Source organism: Anabrus simplex, chromosome 14, assembly GCF_040414725.1.
Source record: "Anabrus simplex isolate iqAnaSimp1 chromosome 14, ASM4041472v1, whole genome shotgun sequence".
Taxonomy (NCBI): domain Eukaryota; kingdom Metazoa; phylum Arthropoda; class Insecta; order Orthoptera; family Tettigoniidae; genus Anabrus; species Anabrus simplex.
Window position 1 is genome coordinate 46,547,348 of NC_090278.1, and position 17,180 is coordinate 46,564,527.

General features: G+C 39.6%; 1 protein-coding gene across 2 annotated transcripts in view; it reads left to right on the forward strand.

Moving 5' to 3' along the window:
- The window catches only part of LOC137503013 (zinc finger protein ZFP2-like), a 46,091-nt gene extending 29,151 nt beyond the window's left edge, over positions 1-16,940 (forward strand). For both annotated transcript variants that reach the window (XM_068230363.1, XM_068230362.1), the window contains exons 4-5: positions 3,253-3,335; positions 15,851-16,940. In XM_068230363.1, coding sequence (XP_068086464.1) covers positions 3,253-3,335; positions 15,851-16,457 — 690 coding nt within the window. In that variant the 3' untranslated portion in view covers positions 16,458-16,940. The remainder of the gene's footprint in view (positions 1-3,252; positions 3,336-15,850) is intronic.
- The last annotated feature ends 240 nt before the right edge of the window (positions 16,941-17,180 follow it).

The window sequence follows — 17,180 nt, forward strand, 5'->3', positions numbered from 1 at the left end:
ATTATAAAATGAAGCACAGCGCATGGAATCTGAGGGCAAGCTTGCCCACAGGAGCAACATTTTTTACCATGACCTGGTCTCCGACTTTTAAATTGGTGGGCCTATGTCCATGATCATATCTCTCTCTAACCTTTTCATGTGAAGCCTTTAAGTTTTGTTTAGCCTTCTTCCATAGATCTCTAAGATTATCGTGGTCTATTGTCTCTGGTAATATGTTATCAAGTGCCCAAAGCTTAGAGAATGGTGTGTTAGGAACACATTTAAACATGAGAGATGCGGAAGTGAACTTACGGGATTCATGAACCGCTGAATTTAAAGTAAGAGCCAACCAATGCAGGGAAGTATCCCACCTGGAATGATCTTCATGATGAATTGTCAAATAAAGCAGATCTAGTATTATGATTGTCATGCTCAGCCAGAGATGACTGAGGGTAATAAGCTGAAGTAGCTACATGTGATATAGCAAGATCGAAAAATAATGTACGGAATTTACCGTAAATTGACAGGGGCCAAAAGAACCAGATATGGTGTTCAAACAAGGAATAGTAGACTGAGCGGTAGGCAGCTTAGTCTGAAATAACCAGGAAAATCTAGTGAAACAATCTACACACACCAGAGTAACTTTATTGGCATTCTCTTTTATTGAGGAAAAGGTCCGACTTTATATATGTTCCATGGGGCGAGACGCTTGATGACATGACGGTAGACCTAGCTATGTGGACAAGGTGGGCTTACTAAGCAAGCAAAATTTACAAGCTTTTACCAATTCTCAAATTTCACCGTCCATACCTTTCCAAATGAACATTTCTCGGATCATTTCCCGAATTTTGAAAGTGCCTAAATGCCCCCCTAATGGGGTCTCATGATAGTACTTGAAGATCATAGGCACAAGCACAGCTGGAACTACCACCTTCATCTTTTGATCATGCCTCGACGGGAACACAAAACCCCGTTTCTCAACACATAAGGGACTACATGTTTCCCAGAAGAAAGGGTTTCCATTATAGGAGCAAGCACAGGATTTTCACGTTGGTATTTTTCAGTATCCCGAAATAACATGGGGGCATCAGTTAGAATGACATTAATGCCCGAATGTATGTGCATGGGAAGAGAAGAACTATCTTCCTGTTCGGTGGTCTCCGCTTCATGAGAAAACACGGCTTAGTCCATCCGCAATACCATTATATCCGATTCTCGAATATGCCTCACATCAAATTGGAAGGCAGAGATCCTGATGGCCCAGCAGGCTATACGAACAGTACGACGAGGCCTAGAGAAAACCCAACACTAGGCTTGGTTATCTGTTTCCACGTCGAATTTGACATGTTCCAGATAGAAACCAAACTTCTCTAGAGCAAACAAAACTGCCAATCCCTCAAGTTCATAGATGGAATATTTGGCCTCTTGAGCCGAACATGTCCTAGAAGCATATGCAGTTGGTCGACTTCCGAGTTCCGTTTCCTGAAGGACAGCAGCAACCGCTGATGACGAGGCGTCGGTTTGGACACTCAATTTCTTTGAGAAATCAGGCATAGCTAATACAAGGGCATTACAAAGAGCTGATTTCAGATCTTCGAAAGCGGCTTGTTGGGACGGCCCCATTCATATTTAACGCCTTTCAAGGGTGCTGCTCTGTTAGCGAAGTTAGGAATAAATTTCCTGAAGAAATTCACCATGCCTATGAACCTGGCAATACCCTCGATATCCTTAGGAGGTTTGAAATCACAGATGACCTTTGTTCTAGAATGATCAATGGAACACCATCGGGCGACACAATGTGCCGTAAGAATGACATGGAAGGCTTAGCAAAAGCTACCTTGGGTAACTTCACAGTCAACCCAGCCTTACGAAGGCGATTGAGTACTTCCTTTAGATGAACCAGGTGTTCTTTAAAAGTCTCGGAACATACAACATCATCATCAAGGTAGTGATACAGGTATTCAAATTCAAAGACCCTATCTAGCAGTCTAGTAAGAACAGGTGCCCCGTGGGGAGCCCGAAAGGTGAGCGGTTCTACTCATACAAATTCCAATCCGTGGCAAAAGCTGTCAGGTGTTTCGATTCTTCAGCTAGAGGGATTTGGTTGTATGCCTGATTCAGGTCAAGGATGGTAAAGAACTTGGCTTTCCGAAAACATGGAAAACAAGAATGAAGGTCAGGAAGGGGCACAGATTGTAACACCACCGTACAGTCAAAGCCCTATAATCAATCACAGGCCTGAAGCCACCTTGGGGTTTTGGAACAAGAAAAATGGGCGATGAATACTCCGACTTAGGAGGTCGAATAATACCATCTTTAAACATTTGATCGATGATCTCCTTAAGAGCTTTCGTTTTAGGTGGCAATAGCCTATAAGGTGGAAATCTAACTGGAATCGAATCCGTAACCTCAATCTTGTATTCGATAAGGTCAGTAACACCAAGAGTATCAGAAAAGAGTGAAACAATTTACGAATACTTTGAGCCTGCTCCTCACCATCTCATCCTGGGTAGGCGAAACAGATGAACATGACATTACATCAATGTCATGTATAGAAAGATGGGAACAGCGGAAAGTGATAGGTTGTCAGAGTGGAAATAGGGAGCAACAGGAAGGGATATAGAAGCAAGGAATGGTATTGGGTAAGGATTTGGAGATAGTATTTGTCCTTTCGTGTTCCTCGTTTTCTATTGCTTGCCTACTGCTGTCCTGTAATGTGTTCATTTTCATGTTCTTATCTCTCTTATCATTAGCAGTGGTAAAAGGGGCTTTGGTTAAGATGCTGCAGGTCCTTATGCTTGTTGGGTTCCAAAATATGTAAAAAGAATAAATAAACGCAATGTATATGTTAATATTATAGCAGTTGTATGCTATTATTTGAGTAAGTCCCCATAATGTTCATGAGTTGATTATGTTTGTAAGTACAGAAGATATGTGTAGAATTTTGAAAATTGTACCAATTTATTAAGCATGAGCTGCGTGATTAATAGAAAAATTGTTAGTGTAAATTTTATAATACTGTAATTTAGGGAAATGCCTTCTTCTCTTTTTAATTTAAAATTTAGTGCTTGATAATGTTGTATTTTTGTGTACCATTTGCCACCGAGGTTTTGACTGTTCCTCTCCATTCTTATATTTCTAAATTGGGAGATAAATTAATTAGACTCTTATTGCACCAATATGAATTTTATTCTCTCAGCTGTTTCTTGTTTAGGCCTATGTATTTTTATTCCCTTACATCTTTAATCCACTTTTCTTATTTCTTACTTGCAGCCTTCAAAAGGTATAAAGGAGGAAATATTCACAGAACATGGTACAATTGACCAGCTGGTACCATACATCAAAGAAGATACAAAGTATGTACACCACAAACCCTATACGATATTGAATATATAGTACCTGTTCACAGTTGTCTTTTATATCCGAAATCTGGCCATTTTCATCAGTTTAATCCTCTGCAGAAGATTACATTTAAACACTAATATCTTAAAATTCTATTGGTTAAATTATCTAAAATGCTCAGGAACTCAATGATAATACATAATGACCTTTCATGTAGTGTTATCGAATATATATATCTACAAAAGGATCTCTGGTAGAGCTAGATTTTTCTGAAGTGTATTTGTGTACAATACCCTTAAGCAAGTGTGAAAACTATATTCTATCTTTTACTGTCACTGAATCGTTTGTTCATCACATTTTTGTCATCTGAAATGCCATCTGCAACCATTACCTCCAGATATTCTCAGTAATTTTTTATGATTGTATCGACAGCAATGCACAGAAAAAAGGTATAATTGTAGATTATGAACTAAATCTACAAATTCAAAATTGTTATTTTCTATATACATTGTAACCAACATAATAATTTCAAACTAACATAATTGTTTAGCTTCATTATTAATCTATATATTGATGGCTCAGTACAATAGTTCAATAACTCAAAGACTGTTCATTTCAAAATCCTCCATTTGTTAACACCAAATCAGATATTATGTTGTAGAAATTAAACGTGCAGTTCAGTAGTGCTACATCTTAGATACCATAGTTTCGAATAAATCTTTTACATTGTTGTAAGTATAACAGTATATCGTGGTATTGAATTATGTTTGTTCCAGTGTGTGGTCACACTTGCTGATTGCCTCCATTTCCCCACTTTTCATTTTAGTGCTCATTGTCAGTGATGTGCTTGTATTGTGTTGATTGGAAACACATTTACACAATTAATATAAACTAATAAAATGGATAGCTAGAAGAGAAGTTTTAAATTTCGTTCAGGTTGCCTAAACGATTTCCAGAATTCTTTGAGTAAGTGGATTTATTATCTTGTAAAAGTAGGTAAATAATACTGAACCGATAGAAATTTATTTCAAAACTTTTATATTTATCAGTGACGTCACAGAGTAGCGCAAATGTATATCCTGTTTTCAAACTTGTGATGCAGTAGTGTTTCATGAACTGTAGGTGTGCCAGTTGACTACATGCTAATTAAATTTTTGCTGTCACATCTTTGTTGGTTACTATGTGAAACGGTATTTGATAACCCCTGGGAAATGATTGTATAAGCTCGGATTTGTGCTCTTAGGTTCTGCAATAGCTAGTCATAGCTTAAGGCTTGACTTCAAACCAGATTAGTGATGGAAGCTACAAATTATGAAAGGCTTATTTGATTTTAAGGGTGGTGAGAGTCTTCTTTTCTGTTATGTGATGCATTGACTGCTTCCCATTTTTGTTTATATCTCACATCTGGTGCTGTGTTATCTTGACATTCACTACCAGTGGCAAAAAGTATTCATTTCATTCCTCAGAACTGCCCAGTACAAGCTTATACTCTCTCATTAGTCAGAGTAGAACCATGGCACACAACCAAATACAGTAGAGACAATGCACGACACTCTGAGAGATCAAGGGACAGCGATTGGAGCTCTGTCTAGCGGAGTGACCTGAGAGTTCCTTTTTTTGTCATAAGAGCACATGTATTTGTTTGTGAAGTTTTTGGTATTATTTGTGCGTTTCCATTAAGTTGACATAAGTAAATAGTAGCCTGAGTCATTCCTTTATATCTCCTGTCAATATGAGCAGAAAGATATGTGCTCCATTTGGCTGCAATAACCATGAAGTTCAGAAGGATTCGCGGTCTTTCTTCCGTTTCCCTTGTGACAAGAAAATCTAAGTAAATATTGTTTGCAAAAATATTCTTCCAGTACAAACAGATTTTGATGGTACTTCCTAAAGTTCTGACCTGCACGACCTACATTTTAACTGGCTTAAAATATAATTAGCTTATCTTATTGTATAGTGCAGCAGTTAACCTTCAATACTAATGTGTTGTTGTAGGTGAGATCTGAGGGTTTGATTTAATTCAGGAAAATACATACCTATGCATATGTGTGTGGCTGGTTGTGTTCCAAGTTACCCCCTTTGGAATGCCATAATGCGTTGTCAAGCACTGAAGAAAATATGGGTCATTTCAGAAATGTACATATTTTGTTGAAACAATATGATGAAACAAATTTGCTTCACCCTAATGTAATGGCATTATGGCAAGTATTGCTTGTAAGGAAAGTTTGAAAGTTTTTGAGGCTAAATTTATAGATTTTCCTTCTGTTAGTAGGCTTCCAGTTAAAAGAAAAATTGTCCAGCTCTTAAATGTAAATTCATTGAACCATGTGTGTAAGGAATGTACCGAGCTCGATAGCTACAGTCGCTTATGTGTGGCCAGTATCCAGTATTTGGGAGATAGTAGGTTTGAATCCCACTGTCGGCAGCCCTAAAAATGGTTTTTCCGTTGTTTCCCATTTTCACACCAGGCAAATGCTGGGGCTATACCTTCATTAAGGCCACGGCCACTTCCTTCCCACTGCCAGCCCTTCCCTGTCCCATCGTCACCATTAGACCTCTGTGTCGGCGCGACGTAAAGCAACTAGCAAAAAAAATGTAAGGAATGTCCCAAAATTTTTGTTGACAAGTGTTTTGATGTGATGATACAATGCTTTTAAATGATAAAAATGACAAATCTAGCTGTGAACGTTCAGGCAGGAATGCTAAAGCTAGAAAGATTTTCCATAAATGAAAGATCAAGCCCTTTCACAGCAGTCCATTTCACATCTTGATTATATGTCTAATTTCAATCTTGAAATAATAACCTGTTAAATAATTCTTAATTCATTTATCCAGAATTGCTTTAGCAACTTTGTAGTTAATATCTTAATAACACTTTCCTTCTAGACATAATTCATTTATCCATTTCCGTATATACGTTTCCATTGATATTTGAATTCAGCGCGGATTTTCAGGCCACGCCACTAGGTTCGCCACTTGCGACTTGTCTCCCATTTTAACAAGGCTAAATCCGGAAGTGTCGCGAATTGTCTCTACTGTATTTGACACAACTAAAGAGCGCCCAAATACGTCTTCTCTTTGAGATTCAAATTCTCCTTTTTCTTTGTAATTCGGACACAGTAGACCACATTAGAGAAAAACCTTGTAATATGACTACCAGTTGCTTACCAATACTTGTACTTTTCACACAAAATCATTATTTCACAATGCATATTTCTATTTTTGGGTGCAGATTAATTTAGCTTACTTCATAAACATTCCTCGTGAAGAATCACTCTCGATTTAGCAAATCAACAAGCCTTTGTGTGTATTCTATTCCCTTGGTATGAAAGGCAGAGGACAGTCCATTGTCTAAATATATATAAAAGCAAGTCAGTCTGGAGCGATATATATAAATATATCAAAATGAAAGTAGATGCGGGGCCGATGACCTTCCATGTTATGCCCCTTAAAACAACAAACATCATCTTGTAAGTAGACGTGAATTAATGAGGCACGTCCAAAAATCTCAGAAATTTGAAACTTGGTACCGGAAAAGCTGATGACAACAGGATTCGCAGAAAAATGGAAAATTCTCAAAATACCCTGATGGGGGCATGCAGGGGGCCTTCAAATTTTCGGCTCAGAATAAGAACGCAGTCGTATTTTTTATCCAAAGCGACAATCTATAGGTTTAATGGGCTTAAAACTTTTCAGGAATTCCCTCATTTTTATCTCCCTTCCCCCTAAATCAAGATGGCGACACAGTTTGCCAGACGAAATTGAAATTTGGTGAAATTATAGCTTTTAGCCTCTAAAGGACAGAAAAATTTTAACCCATTGAGCCCGGCATATTTGTTCGATTGAAACTGCATTGGCGCTGGGATTATTTTGGAGGAAATATAGTGTCGCTTCATATCATGAGAAATTTCTTAGTTACAAGACCATTAAAGATTTAAATATACATGAACACAAAAGGCTTCCATACCACAAACTGCGGAACAAGGAATACAGTAAAACACTATATTTTATTAGCATCACGGGACCGTAGGCCTACTCAGTCCAACTGCTGAGCTGTAACCCAGTTTTCTCTTTGCACTTTCTCTTCGATTTCCTCATCTATTTGTTATTCAGGAGCATTGCTCACACTAGTACTAATATTACTACTAATTTCACTGAAAAAATTACATTCCTAATCATCATTGGTTCCTAAAAGGGGTTATATATCTGTAAATATCAGTTCTATACTGGCAGCCATCTTGTTTACAAGCGAATCTCAAAGGTAGAGATAGCCCACTTCAAACTAATATTACCAAGCACACTATCGATATATATTACCAAAGAGCATATAACATTGCAAAGAAAGAGTCCCTACACCAATCACAAATGCAACTCACTCTGCCATCTCTTGAGGAAAAGTAGAATTACGTAATAAAATGAGACAACGGAACAGTTCCGTGGTCCAGCGTTTGGTCCACCGAGACGAAGCACGGAACGGTTCCGTGGCTCGGGCCCAATGAGTTAAAAAAATTCAAATTTTTCACTTTTACCCCCAAAAATAATGAAATACAGAGGCAATTTTAATGACTGTGCAGACATTCCTTTTGAGGTATTTGTTGGCTAAACAGTAAGTCGTATCACAATACGGATGGCGCAATCTGAGTTCAATTTGGAGTGATCTGAATGTTTGGCCTTATGATAATTTGTCGTATCTCTCTCCCGCTCCCTACATTATATTTGGCCGTATTTCTGGATTGTTCATAAATTTGGTGATTCTTACACGTATATTTCATTGATTGACACACTTATAGGAAATGTAGTGTCATTAAGCTTGGTGCGCACATTCCTACGATCGAAAGCCATATGTGGACGAAATTTCATCATTCTAGCTTGTATGTAAATATGCAAGAAATAATGTAAAGCGCTAAAATTGTAACCAAATTTGTCCCTGTTCAGATTTTCGAACTCAATTTAACCCATAAATATGGGAGATACGAGGAAATTATTTCACAACAAACATTTAGCAGGATAAGAGGGGCGGCTGATGGTGCAAACCGATTGTTAATATCATGTGAATTTCAAAGTGGAAGAATGCACTTTTAAACGTGCTCATGCTTATGCATCATATATATAAGTCAGTCTGGAGCGACTTATATATAAGTATATAAAAATGAAAGTAGACATGAATTAATGAAGCACTTCAAGAAATCTCAGAAATTTGAAACATGGTATCGGAGAAGCTGATGACCCTAGGAACCCCCCAAAAAAACGAAAATTCTCAAAACGCCATGAATTTTGAGTGCAGCATAAGAACGCGGTCATATACTTTATCCAAAATGACAACCTATATGTTTCGTAGGGTTAAAAAATGTTCAAGTATTTCCTATTTTTTCCCCCTTCTCCACAAATCAAGATGGCGGCACAATCTGCCAGATGAGCTAGAAATTTAAAATTTGGTGAAATTATAGCTTTTAGCATCTAGCCGACAGAAAAATTCCAAGATGTTTAAATTTTTCACTTTTAACCCCCAAAGATCTCGAAATATGGAGGTAATTTTAATGACTGTCCAGACATTCCTTTTGAGGTATTTATTGGCTAAACGTTAAGTCGTATCACAAAACGGGTGGCACAACCTGGGTTCAATGTGGAGTGATCTACAACTTTGGTCGTATGACTCAATGTCGTATCTCTTTCACTTACACGTTCGATTTGGCCGTATTTCTGGATTGTTCGTAAACTTTGTTGTTATTAACGTATGTTTCATTGTTTGACACACTTATAGGAAAGATAGGTTCATCAAGTTTGGTACGCACATTGGCACGATCGAGGGCCATATGTGGACCAAATTGCATGATTGTAGATTATACACAAGTTTGGAAAAAATAAGGTAAAGCGTTAAAAATGTACCCAAATATCACCCTATTTAACTTTTTGAACTCAATCTAACCCATAATTGTGGTAGATGCGAGGAACAGGTTTAGCAGCAAACACGTAGAAGGATAAAAGACGCGTCTGATGGCGCAAACCGTTTTTTAATAAGATGTACCGTTTAGGAGTAGTGAGTCTCGAAGTGGAGGTCTGCACTTTCAAATGTGCTCATGCTTATCCGTCATTTATATACAGCCTGTGACAATAAAGTTCGGTGAATAGTCCTGTACTATCAATATAGATGAACAATGCACTAGAGTGACCTTACTGTCCTTCAAAATGATCTCTGCTGTGCACTGTTGAGATCGGTTATACATGCCCTTCAGAGTCTGCAAGAAGGGTTCCTTTGTGCTGTTCTAAACCCTCGTCACGTTTCGTCGGATGTCAGGAATATCGTCAAATGTCTTTCCTTTCAAAGTGAGTTTTAGTCGATGCAATAGGAAGAAAACTGGAGGATTGAGATCTGGTGAATATAGGGATGTTCAACTTGCACCACCCCCTTTTTTGCCATGAACTGTTTGACGATATTGGCCGTGTGTGGGCAAGTGTTTTCATGTGCAAAAGACCATGAACCTTGTTGTGCGTACTGGGGTCGTACTCTGAGTAGACCTTTCATGAAACTGTTCAAAATTTTTATGTATCATGCAGCATTGAGCGTTGTTCCCTCAGGAAGAAATTCCTTGTGAATAATGCCTTGACTATCAAAAAAGTTGATGGGCATCGTCTTGATGGGTGACTTTTCGGCTCTGACCTTTTTCTGATGAGGGGATCCCGTTGAACGCCATTCCATGCTTTGCCGTTTCGTTTCAGTGTCATACCTGAGACACCAGGTTCCATCCTCAGTGACAATACAGTTCAAGAAATTTATTGTCGCATCCACCGTTTCGACCAAATCCTCTGAAGCCTCTAAACGTGCCTGCTTCTGATCGTCAGTCAAGTGATGTCGCACAATACTAGAAGACGTTTTCCTCTTCCCTAACTTCTGGGTAACGATATGTCGCACGGATTCACAGTTAATCTGCAGTTCATCCGCTATCATGCGTACAGTTATTCACCAATCGTTCGTGATTAATGTCCTCACTTCATTGTTTTCGTCACTGACGGCGGTCGCCGGTCTTCCGCTACGGGGGTTATCAGAAACGCTTTCCCGGCCTTCTCTAAAATGGGCGAACCACTCGTACACACACTTCAAGGACAGTGTTTGATCTTCATAAACACATACCAGCATCGCATGCGTTTCTTTCGGTGTCATGCCGAGCTTAAAACAAAACTGTACATTGATTTTTGGTCGTTCCTGTCCCTGTTCCTGTTCGCATTTCAGAACAAACGCACTAAGCACGCACAGAGTCAAACAGGTTTTACACAGCACACACATGATGCTCAACTGAACAATGTTGGGAGCAGGTGGCGAAAACCTGCTGTTGTTGCCAATGTTGCCGGATCGACCTTTCTGACTTTATTCACCGAACTTTAACGTCATATAACGTAGTCGGTCTGGAGCGATGTATGTATAAATATATAAAAATAAAAATAGACGTGAATTAATGAGGTACTTCCAGAAATCACAGAAATTTACAACTTGTTCCGGAGAAGCTGATAATCCCAGAATCCCTAGAAAATCGAAAATTTTCAAAATGCCCTGATGGGGGCACGCTGGGTGGGTTCAAATTTTGGGCTCAGCATAACAACGCAGTCGTAAAATTTATCCAAAGCGACAACCTATAGGTTTTGTGGGCTTAAAAATTGTCAGTAATCTCCTCATTTTTATCCCCATTCCCCCCAAATTGTCGTTGTTGGTTGCCGCTTGTTGTTTCTGAATAAATATTACTGCAAGAACTGCATGATATGAACTTATAACTAGCTCTTGAAGCTGAACATTCTAAGAGGTACCGCCATACAAGAAAGACAACAAGTATCCATTAAATACTTAACGAATTTATGAGGGTTGGAAACAAACAACACTGTCTGTTCAGAGGAGATTTATTTCCCCACAAAGTATCTATTGCAGGAGAGCAATCAGCCAGTAGGCCTTCGCTGTTCCCGAGATTGAGCTGCATAACCAAGGCGTTTCCATCATTCACACGTAACTTTATACCATATGTTGCAACATAAATTGAAAAAGCATACTTGGGCATATAAGCTATTCTAAGTGCCTCATATAACTGGTTTGGTCCACATACGTTCACATACCTTCATCAACAAATAGGTTGTATATAAAACCTAGACTGTCTGGAGCGGTGTATATATAAATATATAAAAATGAAAATAGACGTGAATTAATGAGGTACCTCCAGAAATCTCAGAAATGTACAACTTGTTCAGGATCTTTTGATCGTGATTTAAGGCTAAAGATAGGAAGTACTGAAGCAGGTGTTGGAGGAATTGTTTGGAAGGAAAGGCAAGATCTGTCCTGTGGTATTTAAATGGAGTTCCGAACTTGTACTCTTAACTCTAGTTTGTTATAAATGACTAGTTAAATCTTTAATAATATGACTTAAAAAGTACGACATATGTGGGAGACCCTCAAAAATACGAGGGGTTCCTCAGCTCTGGAAAGCTCTACTTTATCAACAGAACAAGCAGGTCAGTGAAGGAGAAGAAGAAGACAATGAGACAGGACAAGAACAGTCTACATATGTTTCACAATGCCACAGGCAGCGTAATCCAGTCTTAATCCAGGAGGCGTTGGACAAGAAGAAAGCCAGATAAAACTAATACAAGCACTAAAAGATCAGGTATTCAAGACAAACACAAAAGGAGAAAAAGAACCCTGCAAGTCATTCCCCATTTCATCCAGCTTTCTTCATACCTGACACTTCTTAAATCTGGGATGCAGAAATGTGTTCGTCAGGGGCTGAGAAGAACGTGTTTCTATATTTCTGTATATGGCCTGATTTGCACTACGTTTTCCACTACAGCAAAAGTAACTGTTTACGCCTACGGATAACAGGCAGCTAAAATAGACTGCAAAACCCTAGAACATCTTTGAGTCGTCTTCGATGTATCTCTCGTGAAAATTCCAGTGTTATTCAGTAGCTTTTGTTTTCATGGTTCGACCTGCATGCTGGTGAATTGTGAGTAATAGGCACCCAAGAATTGATGATTATGTAGCCTTCCTCTGAAATCATGTTGGTTGCACATTTCTTAATTTCGATTCCCTCTCGGATCTTTTCTTTCACGATTCTGTGGCATAGCTGCTAAAATCTTCTTTATCAAACAACATTTATGGTTTATTTTTGAGGGATCCTTAGCTACAGCTAAAATGGCCGTATCTTGATTCTTGTTGTAACGGATTCTTGTGTCTGGTAGAAATTAGTGCTTCTTTACGCCTATATAGCAAATTATTTTTCTTAGGGCACCGTCTGCCTATGAAGGTTGGCAATCCAACTGATTATGCTCGCACAAAAGGTGAATTGAAATATTTCAGTATAAGTTCATCTATACCAGCAAAGCAGGAGTTTCTCCTTCTCCCCACAGATCATTGTACTTCACATTCCCCTCGATCACCTCTCATGATGTACCGGATCTACCTGTTAGGAGGACGGCCTTTATACCCAGGGGATTGAAAGCATTTCCGCCTCTCCAAACCTCACAGAAGTACAGGGCAAACATAATATCCCAACATACAAAATTGGCCCTCATAGTGTTGAACAAATTTTTGGTTAGCCAATCCTGGATAAGATTTCTTTCTTGGGATTGCAATGACCAAATAATTTAAAGAAAACACTTGCTGAACAGTTGTGTTATTGTACACGGAGACCTGCTTTGGTACTTTGGAAATTACAATCTGTTTGGTATTCATGAACATACCAAATGCTGCACTGCTTCTTAAATGTCATTAATAATAATTTGAAGATCAGCGAGATAACTGTATCATCAGTAAAGCGGATGTATTAATGACATTGCCATTTATCATGATCCCTTAGTTAGCATCATCGACAGTTTCTCTGAATACAGCGATGGGACAGGACACAGCCCTGTTGCATGCCTCTTCGTATACCTATGTTCTCAGTTTTGACCTGTGGTGTTTCACTCAAGTACAGCTGAGTGATGATATGTAGTTCACCAGCTCAGCATCTTTAACTTTTAAGATCTCAGCAAGTTTTTCAAGAAATACGCAATTGAAAGCTTTTTAGTAGTCGATGAAGCATGTGTGCACGTCGACATTCATATCCAGGCATCTCTGAGTCAAAACATTCAGAGAGAAAAGAGCCTTGTGTGTCCCCAGTCCATTTCTAAAACCAGACTGAGTACGACCAGTTTGGAGTTTGCATTTAGCATAGATACGAGTGTTGATGATAAATGGGAATATCTTGAAGACATAGGACATTAGGCTGATCGTGCAATAATCATCACAATATAACTAACTAGCCTTTATAGGTGAAAATGAAAACCTATGACCTGTTGTCCAGTCTTTGACCAGGTCAGGGATGTAATGAATGATCCATATATAGGCTGTTAGTACGATGGGGTCGCCACTCCCAAAGTGATACATATTCATCACTGATAGATGCTATGAAATGAGAATGGAGAGTGTTCTTGGAATGAAGGATGACAGGGAAAACTGGAGTCCCCGGAGAAAAACCTGTCCCGCCTCCGCTTTGTCCAGCACAAATCTCACATGGAGTGACCGGGATTTGAATCACAGTATCCAGCGGTGAGAGGCCGGCGTGCTGCCGTCTGAGCCACAGAGGCTCCTGCCTTTATTGGTATGGTAACAAAATTTGATTGTAACTGGCCAGATGGAATTCTCCCAGCCGTACATACTGCATTGAATAGTGCATTACTAGCTTTAGGCACAATGGATTTGAGAGTTTCTGCATGTGTCTTGCCTGGACCCACCACTTTATCTTTCTTCTGGAGTCTGATTGTCATGTCAGGACTTGCTTCATTTACAGGGTGGTTTGTCTGGCTACATATCTCAACATACTCGTTCCAGCATGCACATATATGGTATGATATCAGTGGTTATGAATGGTTGATACAAAATTTGTTTAATTTGCCACACACATTCATAATTGGTATTGGTTTCTCAACTTAGCTTCTTTCGGTTCCTCACGTGTTCGAGCCTGGACTAGAAACAAAGCACGGTGACAACCTGAGACTGATAATCAGTCGCCTTGATAAAGAATACTGCAGCGTACAGTAGACCATGGTCTAGACTTGACTCATGGCCAAACCATATTGCAGTAAGTACACATTGGTTTCTGTTAGTACCTGAGCAGTGATACAATGATAAGGATACAGCAGAAGCGTAAGATTTAAGAAGGGACCTGTCTTTGAGGCATGAGTGAAATTATTTTAATCCAGGCTGTTAAGGAAAATATGAACAAAATAATCAATTTGCGACCAATTCAAATCGTCATGAGGTTTATCAAAATGGAAAACAGTGAAGATATCAACCTACACTGAACTGGAGAAGCCTTTGTTGGAATGGTTTTAGCAGAAGCGAGCAGAAGATATGCAAGGATGTAGTGCAATATGCACCAGACAGCCCAATGTGTTGTTTGTTTGGCTAGTGAGATTAGATATGTTAAGGAAGCAAATTGCTTCATCAGTCAGATTACTTCATGAGTGGGCACACAGCTGTTAGTTTGCATCCAGGAGATAGTGGGTTCGAGCCCCACTGACGGCAGACCGGAAATGGTTCTGCATGGTTTCCCATTTTCACACGAAGCAAATGCTGTTGTTGTACCTTAATTAAGACCACGGCCGCTTCCTTCTCACATGTAGGCCTTCCCTTTCCCTTCGTCCCCGTAAGACCTCTCTGTGCCAGTGCGCCGTAAAAGAGATTGTAAAAGAATACCAGTGAATGAAGTTCTCGTGCCAAATAACGTATTCCACAGAAATACTGGTGGTACTTGTAAAAGTAATAGTGCGGACGTCACCGACACTGCAGTTGTATTTATTAGCACGTGATAGCTGACAAGTGCCATCTAGGCCGCCTGCACCTTAATTTCGATGTTCCATTTTGTTCTTCCAAACAACAGAGATCCCTCTTGGGCGATGTGTGACTGGGTTTTAATTTTCTCACATAAACACCAAATAAATCACCAGAGATGTACATCGCGTGATCTTGAAATTCAGAGACCTATACTGTGTCACTGTCCCACGAGTGTCTGTGCTAATATCATTGAGGGAGATAGTAGCGGCGGTAACAATAAAAGAAAGAAATAGACATACGCCTAGCCGAGATGTTAAGTCTTGTTCGGTTCACCAGAAGGGAATGGGTGACTTTCCCCTCGTGAGCTACAAAAACTTATGAAGCGGATCATGTCAATTAGATCAATTTCCGGGGAGCAAAGTGCTGACAACTTTGCCCCACTTGTTCCTTCTGCTCCTCCAAGAGTCTTCGTAGACTTGACCGTGAATGCCGTGCGTGGCTGCCGGATAAAACAGGTCTTAATCTTCTCCTTCGTGTTGCTCTTTGAACCACCTTGCCCCATTTATTTCTTGATTATCCTCCTCTGAGGCGTATATTTCCAAGTCTGCGTGATATTTTGGTGTTAGGCACTTCCTTTTTTTGCTTTTTATTTTCCTACTTTTTCCTCATAACAAGTCTTAGCTGGGTAGTGTTGTTGTTAATTGTCGTAACTTACATGGTTTTATTTTGTCACTGTAGGTCAAGACCAGAGGCGCGTTTCAGGTGCGATGTGTGCGGTAAGATCCTGGCCAGCAAGTGGGGTTTGTCGCGGCACGTCAAGGGACATAGCGGGGTTCGCCCATTCCCGTGCGATCAGTGCGGAAAGTTGTTCAGTCGCAGCAGCCACCTGTCTCAGCACGTCGTGATCCACACAGACCAGCGGCTCTACGACTGCAACATCTGCCACAAGCGTTTCAAATTAAGCAGCACGCTGTCGGCACATACGCGTACGCATACAGGCGAGAAACCATACACTTGTAACATTTGCGGCAAGTCCTTCAGTCAGAGTAGCCACTTGTCCAAACACGATCGCCTGCACGCCCCGCTGAATGTGCACGACTGCCCCGTTTGTCGCAAGACCTTCGACATGTCCGCAGAACTAACGAAGCATATGCGATCACACACAGATGTGAAGCTATATCGATGTACCATCTGTAATAAACAGTTCAGCCAGAGTAGCAGCCTCTCGGGACATCTCATTATGCACACCGAAAAGCGGCTATTCCCTTGCCGCATGTGCAATAAGGCCTTTTCTCAGAAAGATAGCCTACAGGTAGGACTGATGTGTAAACGTGCACAATTTTAATAATTCTTAAAATGTATATTTACTCTAGAGAGTTTTGTTTTCCAAGTAACTCTTCATTACTTAACTAACGGGCGGGTGTAATCAAATACAGTAGAGACAATATGCGACACTCGGCAAGATATCGAGGGACAGCGATTTGAGTGCTCTCTAACGGAATGACCTGCGACTTCTTGATTCTGTCATAAGAGCAAGTGTATTTGTGAAGTTTTTGGGGTTATTTAAGCGTTTGCTTTAACCTGACATAAGTAAGTAGTAGCGTTGTCATTCCTATATCTCCCCTCCATATCAGTGGAAAGATACGTTCTGTGTTGGCTGCAATAAATATGAAGTGCAGAAGGATTCGCGGTCTTCCTTCCGTTTCCCTCGTGACAAGAAAATGTAAATAAATATTGTGTTTGCATATATATTCTTGCAGTTACAAAGATATTTGTTATAGTACTTCCTAAACTTCTGACCTGGGGACCTACATTTTAAATGGCTTAAAGTACAACAAGTTTATTTTATTGTATAGTGCAGCAGTTAACATTCAATACCAATGTGTTGTTGTAGGTGTGATCTGTGGGTTTGATTTAATTCAGGAAAATACACAAGCATGTGTGTGTGGGCTGGTTGTGTTCCAAGTTACCCCCTTTGAAATGCCATAATGCGTTGTCAAGCACTGAAGAAAATATGTGTAATTTATGAAATGTACATATTTTCTTAAAAAATATGATGATGCAAATT